Below are 20,709 nucleotides of genomic sequence, written 5' to 3'. Positions count from 1 at the left end.
GACAGACAGACAGACATACAGACAGACACACAGACAGACAGACAGACACACACAGACAGACAGACAGACAGACAGACAGACAGACAGACACACAGACACACAGACAGACAGACAGACAGACAGACAGACAGACAGACAGACACACCACAGAGTTATTAAACTGAAGAGTCCACAGAGAAGAAGTAAAGTGGCTGAAGAGAGGTTAAATGACATTACAAAGACAACCCAATTAGATTATGAAAGATATTCTTAACTAAATCTGAAACTCAATGATCTGTAATGGGCGTCCTGTGGCTTATAAAAGCATTTCCCTTCTCTCTCTTCTTTTTTCTCCTCTCTCAGTCACTCAAAAACATGCAACACTCATACAGAGGGATAGAGAGGAAACCAGTCGCAGTTAGATCTCTGCGTGAAATCAACAGCCAGCTGCGGCGAGTGTGCTGCTACTTTGTTTGAATTTCAATCTCCTGGCCAGCTAGACTTTCAGTTTTAAATGTATCAGGAAATACCATATTTATCCATTTCACAAACTCTCAGGATGAATCTGAACCATGCACCCTCTCATGAAAAGCAGAGATTCAGAAGAAGGGCAGAATCAACTTATTATTGTACTGAAAGTTAGAAGCTAGGATGAAACAGATCTGTACCGATCGACATGTATTCCTACATTTCAGCAGTGCACATTCTTTGTTTATGGATGTAGTCTTTTTTAAATGTTCAGTTACTGATTTGATGAAGCTCATATTGAATAAATTGCTGATTTGAGTATTATGATTCGGAATCATCTAATAGAGAATAACCTTATTTTGGTACAAATAATAATAAACACCAAAAAGGGTTCTACTTCATACGAGACATTAACACGTACATAACTTTAAACACATTTATAAACAATTCATCTTGGTAAATGAGTATACACACTGAAAGACATGGCTTTTTAGTTTCTTAGTCTGTTCTATCATACAATCTCCTGCACACACACACACACACACACACACACACACACACACACACACACACACACACACACACACACACACACACACACACACACACACACACACACACACACACACACACACACACACACACACACACACACACACACAATGCTGTCACGCCAACCTGAACAGCACTGACACAAGCCATGTTCTCTGGATCATTCGCCCCATGTATGCTGTAGATCTCACAGTGCACTGAGCCAGTAAGTCAAGTGAGCCAGTCAGTACGTGTGTGTGTGTGTGTGTGTGTGTGTGTGTGTGTGTGTGTGTGTGTGTGTGTGTGTGTGTGTGTGTGTGTGTGTGTGCCTGTGTGTGTGTGCATGCGTTTGTCCTTTTGTCTGTGTTCTTATTTATGTCTACATGTTACATGTTTGTCTGTCCATCCAACCTGCAGATGAAAGCACACTTCTTACACCTCATCTCCCTTTGATGCTTCTACTGTGTCTGTTAGTGTGCCTGTGTGTGTGTGCTGCATATGTGTTTTGTGTCAGCATCAGCGCACACAGTGTACATAGCAACAGAAATGTCGATCCTCATGTATTTTCTGCTTGCTCCAGAAGTTTCCTAATACAGCATCAATGGATTCACAATTAATCTCCAGCTCTCAGTCCCTGCTTTGCTGCACTCTTTCACCTTCACTCACTCCAAATCTCACCCCCGTCACACACTCTTACACACTTACCCATGCACTGCTATGCCCCTCATATCTATCCTTCAGTCCCTATCCATTAAACTCTTGACTAACAGTAGAATAGTCTATCAGTGGTATTATTTGATCAAGGACAGCTACAAGGCTAATAGTATGTAGGTTTGTGCATCTGCATGTAAGTGGATGACTGACTGTGTGTGTGTGTGTGTGTGTGTGTGTGTGTGTGTGTGTGTGTGTGTGTGTGTGTGTGTGTGAGAGAGAGAGGTAAGTAGGATTACCAAGTCATCTTTATAGTCTCTGTGCTACTGTGGTGCCATCTTCTGGTAGGGAAGCATAACAGCCCTGACTTAAATATACAGCAAACAGGACAATGCACATTTCAATTAATAACAAAACAAAATTCAAATGCAATAGTTTAAACAATGAACTGAAAAATAGAATCATAGATTTAAAAAAACATATTTAATATAGTGACCGAAATTATCATAATGTCCAAATCATTGCTAAAATTAGGTTTAACATATTGTATTAGATGACATGAAGTGTATAGTTAATGTACATTATACAGAGCTTACAACATAAGACAGTACTGTACAACCTGTAGAATATAGCAGCTTGCAGCATCTTTCAGTGCACACACAAACACACACAGTAACATGTTCTCATCCGTACAAAACATAATGCACTGTAATATAGAGTCATCTCGATCATTTACACTGCTTAAAGAGATGTGTTAATTTGTTCCAAGGGCCATTCAGTCATCTCATTGAAGCATTCATTACAGACAATGCAGTTACAAAGACTGTCCCTTCTTTTCCATGACAAAGTTTGAAGTGACAGACTTTGTGACGCTAATATCCAGAGTGGATTGAAATTGGAGGTCTGCCAAGGTCTGAGTGCAGGGGGATGATAATTCATTCAGCTCAGGCTTAAACAACACATACACAGTCTCAAAACACACACACACACACACACACAACGCACGCACGCACGCACGCACGCACGCACGCACGCACGCACGCACGCACGCACACACACACACACACACACACACACACACACACACACACACACACACACACACACACACACCACACTATATTGTCACTGCTTTAGAGGAAAATATTCCACATTGAAAAGAGGAAAGAACTTGATGTTACATTTTCTGCTTTTTTTTCAAATCCTATAGGCTGACAAGCCATACATTCCTTTCATCTACACAGAATGAAAAGAGCACATTCATATATACAGTCAGTGGCTTTGTGATAACATTATAATACTGAAAATGGTCATGTTTTTAGTACAGCTGAAATCATTATAAGAGAAAACTTGGCTGAAAACTGGAACCGCAGATAACACACTGTACATCATTTATCTGCCTACCTCAACATTATTCCTCTTGTCATAGATCTATAAGACCCAGATAACCTTTAGAGTGTCACAAATACACTCATTAAAATACTATGTACAGTGAGGGCCACTTTATCTAAGCCCCCTGGAGATACATGAAGCTTGACAAGAGTGCCCTTAACATTGCCCTACCACTGGGTTGTTTTCTAAGTGGCCCATTGATGTACTCTTCAAAAGGAGCTGCTGAACCACTGCACTTTGGTGTTTTAACATTCAAGTAATGCCAGGACTCAAGAGTATTACCACAGACACACACCACTCTGGTGGCCGTGCTTGCAAAGAAAAAAACCTTTACAAATGTAGGGAACTAAATGTTTGCTCCCAACTCAATCAAATAACCAGTAAGTCAGCATCTGTTTATGATGTATTTAAATCACAGTGTTTCCCCATGCATTTAACGGTGCTCAGATCAGGTTCTCAAGGATCTATGGGCCATGAACAACATAGAAACCAGGTGTCCTGAGAGCACAGCTGTATTTACAGAAGTAGAAGCTCTACGTTTGATTTAGTCCCCTGGTTCTGTTTCCTTCTCTACTGAGTCTCAGGGTTAGGGTAATGTTTGAACACCTTGTAGATCCACTGTGTGTAGAAGGGCACATTGATGAAGATGCCAGGCTGGTTTGCCCGAGCGCAGCCTCTGCCATGGACGCTCACTCCAACAATAACCCTGATCTCACCGTCCTGACACACAAGAGGGCCGCCGTAATCCCTCTGTAGAAGAAGAAATAGTTAACACATTTCCTTACATCGCTGGTTGAGAAATGGTTATCATCACAGTTTACATTTAAGACAGGGTTAAATGGAAGCACAATGCATTTTAAGCTCTCAGTGCCTTGCAGCACCACCAGTGTTAGTGAACACGGACAGCTAGCCTCTAAAGCTATAAACCACAGAACTAAGGCTTTGATCGCTGATGAAATTTAGTGCAACACACTCCAGCTGCTCTATTTACAACGGACTGAATACAAAGCTCAAGGATTCAAAGAACGTTTGAGATGTGGATCAAACTCAGCTCTAAAAGCTTTGTGTTCAACCAAGTCACTAATACACTCATACATTCACACTGAGCACTGTTACTTTACCCAAAAAGTATCAAGGCTGCCTGGTAGTTCTTACCAACAAGGCGTGAAAATATTATACAAATATATACTGTCAGATTCTCTTTTTGATCACAGAAACAATTTTTAAATTGTATAACACCTCACTGGGAAAAATAATGTGACAAATGAGTTTACCTCACACACTCCTTCATTCCTCCTGCCTCCTGCACAGATCTTGGTGTTGGTGATGTGAAGGTTCCCTCTGTGCATCTCTCTGCACCTCACATTACTGACAATGGGCAGGTCAACAGCTTTCAGCACGTCATCATGGCCAGTGCCTGAAAGAGTTAAAAGTTTCACTTTATTGCCTCTGTTGTTTTGCAGCTTATGCAACAGACGTGCCAACATTTTATAGTAGACATTGTATATTTTGGCATGATCCAAATACGTATTATATAGTGGTGTATCATATTTAGCATGCTTCTTTTTTTCAAGAGCATTGGGGAAGTCTCAATGGTTTATACAGAAATCATGGCACATTTTAACTTTTATTAAAAATATAAATCATCTCTGATCTGCCACCCAGCAAGCAGCCCTAACCCAGAGTTGAGAAATAAAATGGCCTTAGCTATACTGGCAGTAACCAAATATTTAAGAGAGGACTGTGTTACAATATACTTTTTCACCTCTGCAGAATATACTGAATATTCCAGGACTGCTGCAGGAGAAATGCAATAAAATGCAATGTATTGCAAACCTGAGTAAAACCAACAGCTGTAGCGAAAATCAGTACCTTTTGTTTCGCCCCATCCATACATTTTACATATTTTTCCTTCTGGGATGGAGCACCCAGCCACGGGTAGCTGAAGTGTATGCACATTGTCTGCAGGAAGGGCAGGCCTGGAAGTTTTTAAAATACAGAAAGAACAAGGCATGATCAACATCAAACACTAAAAGATATATCAGTATATTTTTGGGAATTATTTTACGAGGTATACTTACTTGGACAGCCTTATGAGGGCTAAGCTGGAGCCCTCAGGACCACATATCACATGAGCTATGCTCACTTCCTGTCTCCTGGACCAGTCTGGAGCACCATCTTGAAGATCTGAGACTCCCAGCCACACCCGATATTCACTGAGGTCTGGAACACTGAAGAAAGAGTTAAAACTCAATAAAATATTCCACTTTTATTGCTCTCTACAAACTCCAGTCTAAGCGGAACAGACACTAGCAAATGAAGACAGTTAGTTACTTATGCTTGAATCAGTGGAAACACATAGGAGCAGAAAAGAAACTGCACTGACAGTTCAAGGTTTAGGCAAAAAGAAAGAAATGACTTAAACAGACAGTGAGTGCATTGAAGTTACCATGAGGAGAAGCAATGTCTGTCAGTGAGTACCCATTCCTCTCGTATTAATGAACCCCCACACCAGTGCTGCGACCTGAAAAGAGCACATATCACAACTCAAAATCAAATAAAGCTGTGAAACACTGCACACAAACCAATACAATATATTTCCAGAGTAACATGACATACAGTATCAAACTCTAAAGGGGAATAGTGCAAGACCAACAGTGTGTACAGTTATGTAAGCAGTTGCAGTGTAAACAGTATTTAATATAGATGTGACTTGATGGACTCTTTCCTTTCATTGTTTGGAAAAAAGAAGATTGAACAAATAAATTGTGGGCTTTCAATTAAAAATCTCCCTTTACAACAGGTAGTTGTCTTCTTCTATTCAAATGTATTCTCGATCTATGAACCTTCTGACTGAATAAACATGTGTGGCATCAATGCTACTACTGTATCTTATACTACTGTAAAAAGTGCATCTGTAATAGCATATGAACCCTCCACCGCAAAGAAAAGAGAAAAAGAAGAAACATTTGTTTTGAATTCAAAAGTGGTCTAAGCAGCACGGCCTACTGTTCTTCTTCAGTGGTAGAGAACAATGTGAAGAATATTAAACGCAGCGGCGTACCCTCTCTGTATGCTGACCATCCAGCTGCCGTCTGATATGCCCACCGGACCTCCTCCCACGATCCTGGTTGTTTTATGGACAAAACACCCCACAGAGGATAGCTCACCTGGAAAGAAAGACACACAGACATATTTTGATATACCAAATGTCATATCAAATGCATCTAATTGATATCATAATTATGCATTTGCAGGCAGAGACATACTGTAGTTAATTACATAATATTTACACAGTTGCAATACAAAAGGTGCTTGAGCTGCTTAATGATCCGCTATAATCATCATTAGTATATATAAAACATAAGCATCATTCTTGTAAGGTCATCAATTAAGGTCATTATTGAATATGCGCATACGACACATGGGTGTCATTTGAGCTCCATATAAAGAGATCAAGGGTTTATTCTCTGTTCTTGAGTTATTATGTGAAGAAAATTAAGTCCAACACACACACACACACACACACACACGACTTATACAGATACAAGGAAACAGATGCCAGCATGACAACTTAATGTCCTGCATTATGTACTATAATAGCTGGACATAAAAAGGACTAAATGATGTCTTTCCTTGGAGGCTGTCATGTACAGATCAGCAGCTGAGCCACTCAACACAGACAGACACAAAGAAACACTCACCCAGTGGAATGGTGTTCTGCGAAGCATCACCTGCAGGAAGAAGTGGAGACAAACGAGGGATCAGGGAATATTTCCAGATACAAGATAAGGAGAAACCTTAAAAGAGGTGCACATGTCATACTGGCCACTAGGGTTTGTCACGACTATTATTTTTGTTATCAGAAAGGCTTTGATTGAATGTGACAATTCTAAAAGGACCATAAGACAGTTAGTATATGTTTGCATAGACTGTCCTATTGTAGTCTGTGAAAGTAAACATCAATGTTACACTTATTTGTTGACATTATCATTCACACACACACACACACACACACACACACACACACACACACACACACACACACACACACACACACACACACACACACACACACACACAGTCATGATGCCGCTTGCTCTTCGTCCATGTGGAAAAAGTTAGGGGGAACCCTCCCATATCTTTCTGATTATGAGATGTGAATTGTCTCTTACACACACTGACCTGCAAGTGTAGACAGATCTACACACTGCAAATAAAGGGTGTGTGTGTGTGTGTGTGTGTGTGTGTGTGTGTGTGTGTGTGTGTGTGTGTGTGTGTGTGCACATACAACCAGATAGAGCGAAAACACATCCAAGCTACATGCGTCTTGGACCAAGATGAATGAAAAACTTTCAATTTCACAGTCTCAGATTGTTGACCAGTACCATAGTGTTTCCTTGTGTCATTGTGTGAAGCTTGTATGTACACTTGTGCACTTACATGGCTTTACATTGCAGTAGTCCCAGGGAATGGCAGAGTTGTTGGTGTAACACCAGGGGCCATGTTTGTCTTTATCAGGGTTCCTGCAGTAGTTTCCCTCCAGACCAGCCGTCAGCATGCCCCTCTCACCACTGGACACACAGAAAAAGATACAATAACGTATGTTTCATCAACACTCAGTAAGCCCAAAACATAATTATAAATACAAAAGGATTAGTTTTGCTCTCTTTGAGGATTTAATCCAGCGGTTGATTAAAGTAAAAAAGATTTGCTGGTGATTTATCACCATTAGTAAAAGCTGAACACATTTTGCCAGATATTATCTGGACAGTCAAACTAAACAGCTGTGTGGACTTTGTCCCTCTGGACACGATAGGGAGGTGATTTGCAAGGGATTACTCACTGGGACAGTATGCACTCACTTATACTCACTTATCTTATACTTGCTCATGCAGACTTATCCCACTTTTGGGTATTCTCGTCATTGTTTAAAAAAACTAATATTTTCCCACTTTGAATTTCTTGAATGCTACATTTAAGAATGGTAAAGGAGAATGGAAACATATTTGAGTACCAAATCACAGCGATCAAGAGTGCGCTGTGTTCCTCACAGCTAGCTCAACTGCCAGCTCTCACTGTTACTCCTTAACCCTGACCTTAGACCCCTAGGCAGGAGCCAAGCCATGGAAATGATCGGCTTTTGAAGTGTTCCTGCAGAGGAGGGCTTTGGGGTCAAGGGTTAGAAGTGAAGTGTATATCCCCCAGCTAAATTATCACTTGGAGTCATTCCTGCTGAGTTAGGTCATCTTCAGGGAAACACTTCTCCAACCTCTCTAGCCATTAGGAGATGCTTCAGAGGCTAGTCACAGCACCCGCAGGAGCCGTTTTCTCCTCCGAGAAAAAGAGGCCTGACTTGATCCGCTAACAACAATAAGTCGTAACTAGAGGTCAATAATAGGGCGCTCCCTTGCTTTAACCACCGCATCTCAGGTTCGCACACATGGTTCTCGATAACACAGACCCATTTTGCTGCACGCTGATGATTTCATGCATAAACTTGTTTCACAAAGACTTCATTTTTCAATAATGTCTGCTCTTTAACCCATGGATATAGTAATTGTTCTGCTCGTAAAAACAGTGATTACTCCGATCCCATTTATCTTTAAAAAAAAAACTACACCATATCACTCTCTCTGAAGGGTTACATGTACAGTACTACAGCTGTGGGACATCTTGATATCTTCTTTAGGAAGAGGAGCTTGTCTCAGTTTATTGAAGGTGAAGGTATGTTTATTACATCATAGACGGAGTTTGGAAAAGTTATTAGGTAAGAAAGAAGCAGGGTCCAATGGGCTAACCTGTTGCTGTGGTCTCTCCAGGGAGTACAGGGCAGGTTTGATCTAGTCCTCGACTGTTCTTCCTGGTAATTCTCTCCAAAACCTTCATAGCAGTCTGTATTTGGACACAAAGAAGAAATTAAATGAGACAGGCACACTTTGTGTATGTAAAAATACAATAAAAACTAAAAGCACAATAGGCAGTATTCTGCAGTACTTCTATAAACCTATAAACTTGTTTGTGCAGTATTTAGCCGCTTTCACACCAAGTACTTTGCCGTACTTAGTTCCCAGCACTTAGTACCCCCATGGAACTAAGAGCCGATCGCGTTCACACCGAAATACATTCCCTGAGGGAAGATTAGGCAAATTAAGCCGCTGACGTCACTTCTTCTTCTTCTGCTTTGGGTTTACTGGCAGGCCGCAAACAACTTCACGGCGTATACTGCCACCCGAAGTCCCCGGCCGGAAGTCCCCGGAGTTGGGGACTGGCTTCAGTAGAAGCTGCTGGGACTCTGAAGCCTTCCGAGTAAATCGTCAGAACGCCGACACCTCCTCATCACTCCACCGCTCCAATGTTTTTTTTTGTGTTGCCATAAGTTATTCTCTCTCCGTTGGTGCGCGGGGCTAATGCTAATGCTAATAATGCTAATGCCAGCAAATACAATGGCGGCTTCAAAAAACGTTTCAGAGTTTTACGGGGCGTGGTTTGCAATTCGCCCAGCCAATCAGAAATTGGAACTTTTTTCTCCCCAGGAAAGTACCTGCTCTCTAGCAGGCACTACAAAGGGGGTAAAAGTTCTCATGAACTAAGTTCTCTTTTTGGTGTGAACGCAAAATCCCAGGAACTATCGGAACTAAACGGGAAAAGTACGGGGAAAAGTACTCCGGTGTGAAAGCGCCTTTTGCCATACAACACACTTTTAGGAAAAAAACTAGGCAATTAAATGCAGAAAAATAAAAACATCCCTCAGATTCTAAGCTATTATTGGATCTACATTATATTGAGCTGGGAATACAAATAAGTTGCCCACAATGATGCCCTAAGACCCAGGTCATAAATAAGGGTTTGAAGCTCTTTCTAACTGTTAAACTCATTCCTATATGAGAACATATTCAACCCTCAAGGGTGGACCACAATCCAACCTCAGAAGGGGTTTATAGTCCCAATGCAAGGCGACTTATTTTCAAAGACATGTTCCTAAGATCTCTTGGGAAATTTAAATGTGTGTACTCAGCCATAGATCTAAATCTTTGACTTGAATATCTCTTGCTACCCCAGAAAAACTCCCATCCAGCACTAATCCTTCCACTCCATCTTTCACTGTCCGGGGAGACCTGACGATCGTGAGCTGCTGTCAGAGTTTGTTATGTGAGGTGGGGTGGTCAGCCCTTCCCACAGTCCTTTAGGGCTAAAGTGCTCCGGGGGGACGGAGAATACGTGGTTACAAACCAATATGTGTGGTAGCTGGGTCTCCTGTGCACTCATCCACCAAATATGAAGATATAGACATTTTCTCTGGTTGGGATGTAAAATAAGCTATCTCCTTGCTGTTTTGGGCATCAAATAAAGCTGTGTAGAGTCTCTCACCGCTGCCAGGCTTGTTTCGGGTGCCGCACTGAGGGATGTTGGTGCAGAACGTGGTGCGGACTCTTGGGTCTGTAGTGAAGCACCATGGGAATTCTCGGCCATCTGGATTCCGGCAGTAGTTTTCTCTCAAGTCCCTGGAAAACACAGAGACATGCTGTAATCTGCTCGGATATAAGTGAATGCAGGTGGGTGAGTGAGTGGATGGTGTCTGACTCACTTGCAGGGGTAGGCTTGAGGTATGAATGTGTGGTTATGGGGATACTGAGAGTCCCAACGTTGGCAGATGAGTCCAGTTGGCAACACGTCTACCGTCCCCCTGTAACCCTCTCCTCTGCCCTGGTAACACTCGGTTGTTTCCACCACGTCACTTGTAGGAGTTGTTTCTGGGAGCAAAAAAATAAATACAATGAGGGGTGGGTGATTTTGGTCAAGGTAATACGTATTTTCGAACACATAGCTTGTGTGGATACCCTAGTTGAAGGAAATAGTTTGATTAAGGTCTTAAGAAACAACCAAAGCTTGTAGAAGTTTTATAGGGTAATAAAAAAACTATTTTAGTAGTTAAGACTTTAAACCTTGTTGTTTATTGGTGAAACATGCAAGGTGTTTCAACATCACACAAACAAACATGTGCATGCCATGACACTCTTTTGCAAAACACATTCAAAAACAGTCGTTAAATTCCATGTAAGCACACTCTTTTTCAAGTTTCTCACCATTTATCTGGTTATTTTCATGTTGTTGTAGAAGTTATCTAAACAGCCTAAATGTCTTTTCCACCTGCTTTCCACAGAACATCAAATGTTTCCAGTTTAGAAAACACACTATAATGAGGCTGAAATGACCAGAAATTGCAAGAGCAAGGCATGAAATCTTATCTGCCCTACTTTTTTTAAGGGCTGCTCATTACGCACGAGTTGCAAGGGTTCATTAGCCTGAACGTTGTGCGTGGTTATAAACAAAAATCTGTAAAGTGGCTCATATTCAAGACTCTAAAAAAAGGCATTTTGTGTCCATACAATGTGTCTAAAAATAGATATGCACTAGTTGTGACAGTAAACAAAATAGCCGGCCTTGACACAAGAACACTTTGTCTCTCTCCTCTCTGCTCTCGCTGCCTTGTTTTGATTAAGACCAACTGGGTCGTAAACTTGGTCTGTTCCCAACAAACCCCCATATCAGAGAAAGAGAGAGACAGAGAGAGGTGGAGGGATCGAGGAGGGGGACATACTATTTAGAGAGGGAAAAGAAGGGGGGAATAGTGAATCACTGGGTCCACATGGAGGAGTGCCATCTAGTAAACATTGTGCCAGGACTGCTGATGATTCTTGCAGAAAAACAGACCAGTCCCCGACCCAAGAGAAAGAAGCTGAGCCCAACAATAACACCAATGCTTTGCTCTCTTTGTTTTGTGTTCTTGAGGTTTTCTCAGCCACTCGTCACTGATTATAGGTCACCAAAGAGCATGTATCTGCTGATGTGCTACATTGCATTGACACCCAGAATAAGAAGCCAGATATGACACATACACCTTGCTCTTACGCATCAATCACACTGCTTTCCCTAAGTGTATAAGATATAATGAAAGCGATCTGCTTGTAGTGTGTGTGTGAGCCTGGTGTTGTGTCTGTGTGTGTAACAGGAGGTTAATGTGAAGCAGTAACTGAGCAGAGCAGTTTGACCAACGCACATAAGAGCTGGCATAGAACAATAAACAGCAGTCCAGTGGTGCAGGGGGAAAATAAACACTTTGGCTATTAGAGAAGACATAACAGAGAGCCAAACTAAAGAGGGGAACTGTGTGTGTGTGTGTGTGTGTGTGTGTGTGTGTGTGTGTGTGTGTGTGTGTGTGTGTGTGTGTGTGTGTGTGTGTGTGTGTGTGTGTGTGTGTGTGTGTGTTTTCCTTAGTATCAGCAAGTGAGTGGGAGAGGAGTGGTAAAATGAAAGGTACAGGAAGTTGTAAATACTGGTGCCGTCAGTCACACTTCGTGGGCCTGTAAAAAACACAAACACACCCCCGCACAGACATACATAGACTTCTACTTAACATGCATGACATCTTAACCACGCACAAACAAACACACATGCATGCCTACCACAAACTTTGATGTTGCAGTACTCCCAGGGTGTGTTTGGATCTGTGGTAAAGCACCAGGGTCTGTGGCGTCCGTCTGGGTTCCTACAGTAGTTATCATCCAGGCCCTTGTCAGGGTACCTAATGCAAAACATGCAGGAAAAAAATTATTATGTATAGACAATAGCGATATAAGAGTGAAACCCATAGAACAAAACAACCATCAAACTGTTACTTGGCCCACAAATCTCTGACTTGAAGTTCAGTATGTGTCACGTTTCTCAAAGCCCAGAGGTGCCTGAAAGGGAAATCATATTTCCATTTCCCTTCTCAATTCTTGGGAGAACAGAATAGAAGTGGTGAGACAATTCACAAAAGTGTTGCACGCAACGGAAGCATTAATAGCTGGAACGGTGAGAGGACTCCATCTGTAAATCTGTTCTGAGCTCAGGGGATAGTTGAAGATAATAGGTTGCACCAGTACAGGTGTTCTACAGTAATTCATCCCACAGTCCCACATCCCTTCAGGCCTCCAGCCTCCAGGCGTGCTGTATCAGGCTATGGGACCCACTCATTATGTGAGTGCTATGAGCAGTCTGGGACCTGGTTTACACAAACACTGGGATGATTAAGGATGTGTTAACGAGTACACACTTATCCAGACCACCTGCCATGTGACTAGCTGGAACACTCTCCTGACACAGAAAGCAGACACGCCTAGACAACCAAGGACAGTAAGGAATACTAATACAGCCGGAAACCTGGTGATCCCTAAGATATGTATAATACCGTATCATTATTATTACTGCTAGACACAAGTCTGTTTTTAAATCTTTTAAAAGTTTCAACTAATTTGGGCCAATAAAGTGGGAGTCAAGAGTTTTTCCAGATCATTGCTGCTAAAAACACACAATTACACACTGGATTCTGCTGGCATTCGTTCAGGGAAAGGCACACTGGCTGACTGTAAATCACTATTATTCTGAAATTATTGCGTGAAATTATTACTACATAAAGTATTCTCATGCTTTGTGCATTTAAATTATGTGTATCCATGTGGGTGGGCTTAAGCTTGATGGAGCATGTACGATTTAGTGTAATGCTGAGTGATACTGTGTGTGTGTGTGTGTGTGTGTGTGTGTGTGTGTGTGTGTGTGTGTGTGTGTGTGTGTGTGTGTGGTGTGTGTGTGTGTGTGTGCGTGCGTGCGTGCGTGCGTGTGTGTGTGTGTGTGTGTGTGTGTGTGTGTGTGTGTGTGCGTGCGTGCGTGCGTGAGTGCGTGCGTGTGCGTGTGCGTGTGCGTGTGTGTGTGTGTGTTACCTCTTGTGGTGGTGCAGGTGTTTGTGCGGATCATCCAGGTCCCAGCGCTGGCATTCCTTTCCACTCTCTGTGTGGTCCATGGGTCCTCTGTAATCTTCCCCATTACAGTGCATACATTCAACTACACACACACACACACACACACACACACACACACACACACACACACACACACACACACACACACACACACACACACACACACACACAAACACACCCACACACACACACACACACACACACACACACATAGACGACCACATCCACAAAGACATAGAGCAACAGCTTAGAGAAATACAGAATCAAACTACTAAAAATTCACTTAAAAAGAGCCTTAGATAAATCATGATACTTTTGGTTGTAACGCAGTGGGACAAAGCAATAAACTCAGAAAAGGGAATACAGTTAAATATTTCATAAATCTACCTTAAGTTCACACATGTACACTTGTGTTTGGATGCACATAATATGTGTCACACTAATGATGCCCATTATCTCTTTGATGTCTAGAAGGCACCGTGTTTTGCATGGTGACTAGGACTCACCATCTAGTGTAAACAACAGAGTGCATGCAGATTAGAAGCAGATGTTTATGAGTCCACTGCTATCATGACCGAGCACACTTACTTCAACTGACTGCATGCGTATGTTTGTTTGTGCACGCCATGTTTTGTGTGTATGTTTCCTATTATGACCAGCTAATTTCTGGAGAAACATTTCATGTCATTTTCTTCAGAATTAACAAAGGCTATATTTCAAGATAAAAAGTAATTATCTTGGTCTGTTTAACTTCTGATAAAGCAGCAGGACACCATATGTGAGTTTGAAAGCAGGAAGAATTCCCGCACTCTTATCGAGCCTCGGTCTGGTTCCTTATTAAGCTGATCCAGTGGCATACATGCAGAGGAAACCCTTCTGACAGAACAAATCCCAAGGAATGAGATAAGGTCATTATCAGGCCTTTCTTCAGCGTGATATCAGTGCCTGACAGTAATATTCTGTGATTTAACATAGAGGCTGCGGTGGAAAGCACTTTTCCTTCATTACAAGTTTTACCTCTACAGACCTATGACTCAAAAAAGTAGTTGCCTTTTAAGTGTGCCACAGGGATGGATGAAATAGCTAACAATGTATCTATAGGAGACGACAGGGGGATTAATATCCTCTAACATTCCAGCATCAGCCTCTTAAGGTTCAAACTATTTACCAATCCTGGACCTGATGGAATGAGAGTGGACAGCTTAAACTGAACCACAGACCTGGAAACGGCTACAGCTGGTCTCAGCAAATACAGAAAACCTGTGCCCCACCACACATGGTCACACACAGATGTAGAGCGGAGCACTGTAAGAGCCAGCTTTGCTTAGTTTAAGGAACTACATGATTGCTTAATTTGCAGCAACTCATTTCAGACAATCAAGCCTCAATTGGTAGGGCAATTTGCAACAAGGAATGGGCATTATTTTAAGATTTAAGACATATTTTGTGTACGTGAGTGTGTGTGTCTTTGTGTGTGTGGCCTACCCTGTGAACACTGTGGTATACCACACTCCTGGTGTCTGAGGTGTGGGCTGGGGTCAGTGGTAAAGCACCATGGTCCAACGGTGGAGTTGTCTGGGTTGCGACAGAAGTTTTCCCTGAGGTCCTTCTTCCTGAATTTCTTAGACATGAATCTGTGAAGAGCAGAGCCGTAGTTACACAATCAGACACATGTACTTAGAGAAATATTCAGCTGGCATGAAGAGCAAAGAAACTCAAGGTCACAGTTTCGGTTTCTCTTTACATAGCTTTGACCGAATCCTCTCCTCATTTATGAGACAGCTGCTGTTTATCTCTGATGGCTGAAACCTGGCTGTAAACATGACCAGTGAACATTACCAACTGTACAAATAATTGACTGCTATGCATAAAGGTCAAACTGTTGATCACAAGATGTTAATAATGACAGAAAACACATTATAATGTAGAAGCAATGTTAGTTTTGAATGAGGCTGGTTCTGAATGTAATGTAAACACACTGACAAATGACTCATATCTTCTACATCAGGCTAGCATATGGCTGTGGTCACCAGTTGAGAAGATGGACATACTGTAGTGCAGTCTTTGAGTCAAGCTGAATTTCTTCCCATGACGATAAAAAGATAACATTCTGAAGTGGAATTAGGAATGACAGGGAAAGAAATGAGAAGGAGTTTGCTGGACAATCAAAGAAGAGTAGAAGGCTATCACAGATACAAATGCAATTTGTTCTGTGTGTGTGTGTGTGTGTGTGTGTGTGTGTGTGTGTGTGTGTGTGTGTGTGTGTGTGTGTGTGTGTGTGTGTGTGTGTGTGTGTGTGTGTGTGTGTGTGTGTGTGTGTGTGTGTGTCAGAGTTTCCCATGCCTGTAAGCTGACTGATAAAACATACAAAGCGGCTGGGTTCAATTACCCGATCTACAGAGACATTAATAGCAGACTGATAAAGCAGGTTCACTTTAGGTACAAACGTACACTGCCCTCTTTGATTCGACATCTCACTACAAAGCCTTTCAAAGTCATTTAATACCTCCCAGAAGCGACAAGGGGAGAAGGAAGGAGGTAGCATTTGGTTCAAATATAATAAAGGTCTAAGATGAGTTGTATGTTTCATTTGTTAGGTTCTCTGATGGATATTAATATCTGACAATTGATAAACGTAGTTATTCTTTTACTGGTTGTTTTTGCTGTGTTCACTTGAAAAAACAGTTTGCAGTCATTTTTATTTCAACAAAGTTGATCCAACAAGATTCGGACTGCATGTCATTCGTTTTATATGTCGTGTTTCAGAAACTTTAATAGCCTCCTTTTCAGATAAGTTACATTTCGAATACACTCATTATGATACATAATACTTTATTAGACATTTTGTAAAGAATAAACAAATTCATCTTGTTGCTACTAACAATTTGTGTTAATTAAGCTTTCATAATTCTATAGAAGGCTGTACTTCAATTGCATCTTTTGTCATTACACTCTGTGTTCGTCTTTCGATTGGGAGGCACACTGCATCAAAAAGTATGCCCGAGCATTTCAAAATGAGCTTTATCTTGAAATTTGGCTGCGGGATGTACACAAAGCTTAACTAAAAGCTGCATATTAGATAGGATCCTAATCCCAGTAAAATACAACCACACACACACACACACACACACACACACACACACACACACACACACACACACACACACACACACACACACACACACACACACACACACACACACACCACACACACACACACACCTAGATAAACAGTAGGGCTGGAGCAGGAAATGATCTGTGACTCTGTAAAGCGTTACAATGAGGTCAGTTCTGATGAATGACTGCTCCCAGGAGCCTAATCAACCCCTAATATATCATACTCATATACACACACAGACACATACAGTCTAGCCCCTGGCTACTAGCTAATTGCATCACTGACCAATACTAACAGTAAGAAGCAGCTTTAGCACTACTTGTTTGACATTGTGGTAAAAAGTGTGTCAGATTCTTACTTGTGCTCATGAGGAATAGGAGAGGCCCAGGCTTGGCACAGGATCCCGCTCACTGTCACCGACCTCCGTCCCCTGTAGCTCTGACCTGTACCCACAATGCACTCCCTCACATAGTCTGAACGAGAGTCAGAAAGAGAGAGGAGGCGAGATGGAGACAGAAAGACAAGATGACAGAAACACAGTGAGTTAGTGAGATGAGCCAACAATCTGATTCCAGTGTTGTGTACGCAGAGCCAGTATGGATGATGAGGAAAACAGACAGAAGATGTTCAGCTATAATGCTCAGCTTAACAAGGACACAGCAATGCCAAAAGCCAAATCTGTTTTCCTAATCTTCTGCAAAACACTTGGATCCATTAAAATAGTCTACACAGCTTGCATGTTCACTGTTGTGGTCAGTCAGAGAGAAGTGGGATGGGGGTTTCCAGCGTTTACACAAACTTAATGACAGAAAATGAACCATAATATGCTGCGACACAATAAACACAACAACGGTCCTGACTCCTTGCCCTTCCTTCACATGCTCTCTTAAGGAATTGCAATTTAGGAAATCACTCAAAATAGGTATTCACATGGTTTAAAATGTTTCATTAACACAACATGGAGTACATTAAAGCAACGCTGCTAATTTCAAGTGGCAGAAATAGTTACTTTCTGATGGAATTGTAACAGTGGGGGCAGCACTTTAGTATCAGCTGATTGAGAATGAAGATGTAACAATATAGTTCACCTTTCTTTTGATACAGTTGGTAGTTGAAATCCTGTTGGCTCTGAACTCCTGGTGAGTTCCTGTCGAACGGCAGCCACTGGCATTTCCTGTTTTTATGATCATAGAGGAACGCTCTGGAGAATAAGGAAAGGAAAGGAGGGACAGAGAACAGAGAAAGAGTGAAGTACATCAAGTCAGGGCAGTTAACACAGCTGTTACAGAGCAGTTAGATTGACTGCTTAACAAGCTAGGACAACAAATGGATTTTACATGTGGAACATGTAATTGAGGAACATTAGTACCACTTAACTCTCTTTGCACTGAAAGCCATTCATTCACAGTGTTGGAGACTACATTAAATATGTTCTGAGAGTGTAGACATACCTGCAGCTGAAAGGTAATCTTTTGTTACGGCTACAGGCTTTGGCACACTTTGCCATGCTTATTTTCTTGCTTTTGGTCAGGTGGGAGGAATCCGGAGACTCGACAACCAGTCGCAAACCATCTGTCTTCTGGTAGTCCTGGAGAGCGTTTCTTCTGCCCTCTTAACACAGTTACATAACATGTCAGCAGCATGTTCAACTAGTCTGCCATCATAAACCCTGTGGCCTGATGACAATAACATACTGAACTCATCATTACAACAAGAAAGTCTACATACTTTATTGATGTTTTACTTTTATTAGGACTATTAGATAATATGAGAAAATAAACACTGAATTGAGTTTTACATTGAAAGTGCTAATACTAATAATTGATGAATAGACATGCATTATAGAAAACACTTCTCTTTGGTCTGGGAGACATCATGGATAATCTGCTAATTATTGCATTTCGACTGAGAACACTGTGCAAGAGCATGCAATGTGTCAATTAGACTGATATAACTGTTATAAATCAACAGACTCATAAACACACATAAACACTCAATTTTGTATCTGTATGTTGCCCAAGTTATTGGCAGATCCCTGCAACTCTGCAAATCAGAGCAAGACATTTAAATTTAGTCAGAAAACGAATTTATCCTCCTCCTACATATCTTAAAGTTCTGCCTACATGCACTTCACTTGATCTAATACCTTTGAATAACACCAAAAATAACATAACATAAACAAAGTGGGGTTTCTGTTGGAAAAGTGCCCATCGGTTCTTGGAATCACGTGTCATAAACAACCCCAGAGCTGGTGTTTGTGATCTGAGGGTAGCAGAGTTCACTGTCTCAGCAGTTTCTCTGCCTGAGTGCCTATGAGCACTGGGCTGCAAAATCGCACTACAGGATGACTTAAAGACGGGTCGTGAGAAAGTGGATTGTTTCTACTCACTTGACGTAGAATGTTTATTAATCTTGTGATCCATTCATATAATATTCATATTATTAACGCGTCCATGCGGTGCGCGGTGGCACTGAGTGCATGGTTGCATTACGTTCACTCAGCAAGAGTTGAGTTTTAAAAAGCCCTGCTACTCAGGAATGATGAAGACATCGCTTTCATATTTCTTCCAGGAATGGCCAATTAAATAAATGTTCTCAAGACTAAGAGTCACTTAAACTAACCAAGTGACTGATAGCGATGGTATGCAGTACACAGCCGAACATGATAAAGTCATTTTAAAGCCTCCCACAAGTTTGACAGTCCTTTCGCACAAAGCGCAAAGCAACGTGTTCTGGCACCAGCTCCAGTCAGTGGCAGACGTTACGGAGCAGAACGGTTTAGTCAAAACTTACCAGAACAAGAAATGACGAAGAGTCCGAACATGAGCTTGTAAATCCACATCGTCGCGTCACAGAGGAACTGTTTCAGAAAATAAAAATTGAATATGCTGCTTGCTGTGCTGTCGGACTGCAACCAGGAGATGTTGCTTCTACCACTGCACAGATGATGCGTCTCCTCTCTAAGTACTTCCTCGCCTCCTTCCCTCCCTTCCTCCCCCCTCTCCGCGCGTGTGTATGACTTTATCTTTTGCTCCCTCTCTCGCCTTTTGTTTCTCTCTTTCTTTTTCAATTAAGTGTTTTTTAGTGGCCTGATTGTGACATAAATAAACTTCAGTGATATGTCAATGTTGATACCCTTATCAGTAAATCACATTTATGTCACTGTGTGTAGGTATCAGAGGCTATTGTGAGTTAACATGTGCCATCAATCGATCCTCCTATACTAATACATTATTAAATTATACTTTGGATCTTTCTTTGTTCCCCCCCCTTCCTGTCTTTAAAAAACATTCAAAACCACTTGGAAATCCTAAAAAACAGCATTAGTTTTACCATGTATTATTATTTATTATTGTATATAAAAGATAATAAGGCCTTCTCAGAATACACATAAAGATACATTTATTGGGGTCTTCTGAATTCTTCAATGAATTAACGAGATTTAAGAATCCAATCAAACACGAATATTTACAATTCATTTTGACAGAGGCACACTATAAATTCATGAGCAAAAATAGGAGGAAAATAGTTATAATTGTGTATTTATTCAACATATTATGTGTCCATCCATCCCTCGCTGTCACACAGCAGCATACCACTCAATCATCCTTTTCTCCCCAAGATCACCAGGCTGCACTGTGTGCACAATGAAACAGATATTGGCAGGCACTTGTCAGCACCGGGAAACAAGGGATGTAAAAGAGGAGGGGGGGAGTGTGTTTGGGGTTGTTTATGCTACTTTCCTTCTTCCCCCTTGTCAGATAAGAA

The 20,709-nt window shown here is 41.6% G+C and overlaps 1 protein-coding gene across 1 annotated transcript; it reads right to left on the bottom strand.

The window, feature by feature from the left end:
* Positions 1-2,685: 2,685 nt before the first annotated feature.
* On the bottom strand, positions 2,686-19,863 carry LOC117491207 (hepatocyte growth factor). The gene is made up of 18 exons (XM_034141065.1): positions 19,735-19,863; positions 18,393-18,552; positions 18,030-18,142; positions 17,300-17,414; positions 15,309-15,457; positions 13,785-13,905; positions 12,489-12,607; positions 10,610-10,775; positions 10,393-10,526; positions 8,823-8,916; positions 7,465-7,595; positions 6,726-6,755; positions 6,086-6,191; positions 5,471-5,545; positions 5,103-5,252; positions 4,894-5,000; positions 4,296-4,438; positions 2,686-3,771 (listed from the first exon to the last, which is right to left on the bottom strand). Exons 1-18 carry the CDS (start codon positions 19,781-19,783, stop codon positions 3,592-3,594), a joined length of 2,142 nt encoding a protein of 713 aa, XP_033996956.1. The 5' UTR covers positions 19,784-19,863; the 3' UTR covers positions 2,686-3,591.
* Positions 19,864-20,709: the final 846 nt, after the last annotated feature.

The sequence above is a fragment of the Trematomus bernacchii genome, unplaced genomic scaffold (genome assembly GCF_902827165.1).
Source record: "Trematomus bernacchii unplaced genomic scaffold, fTreBer1.1, whole genome shotgun sequence".
NCBI classification, from domain to species: Eukaryota; Metazoa; Chordata; class Actinopteri; order Perciformes; family Nototheniidae; genus Trematomus; species Trematomus bernacchii.
Note: the sequence above shows the minus strand (reverse complement) of the source record. Positions and strands in the feature narration are given on the sequence as shown.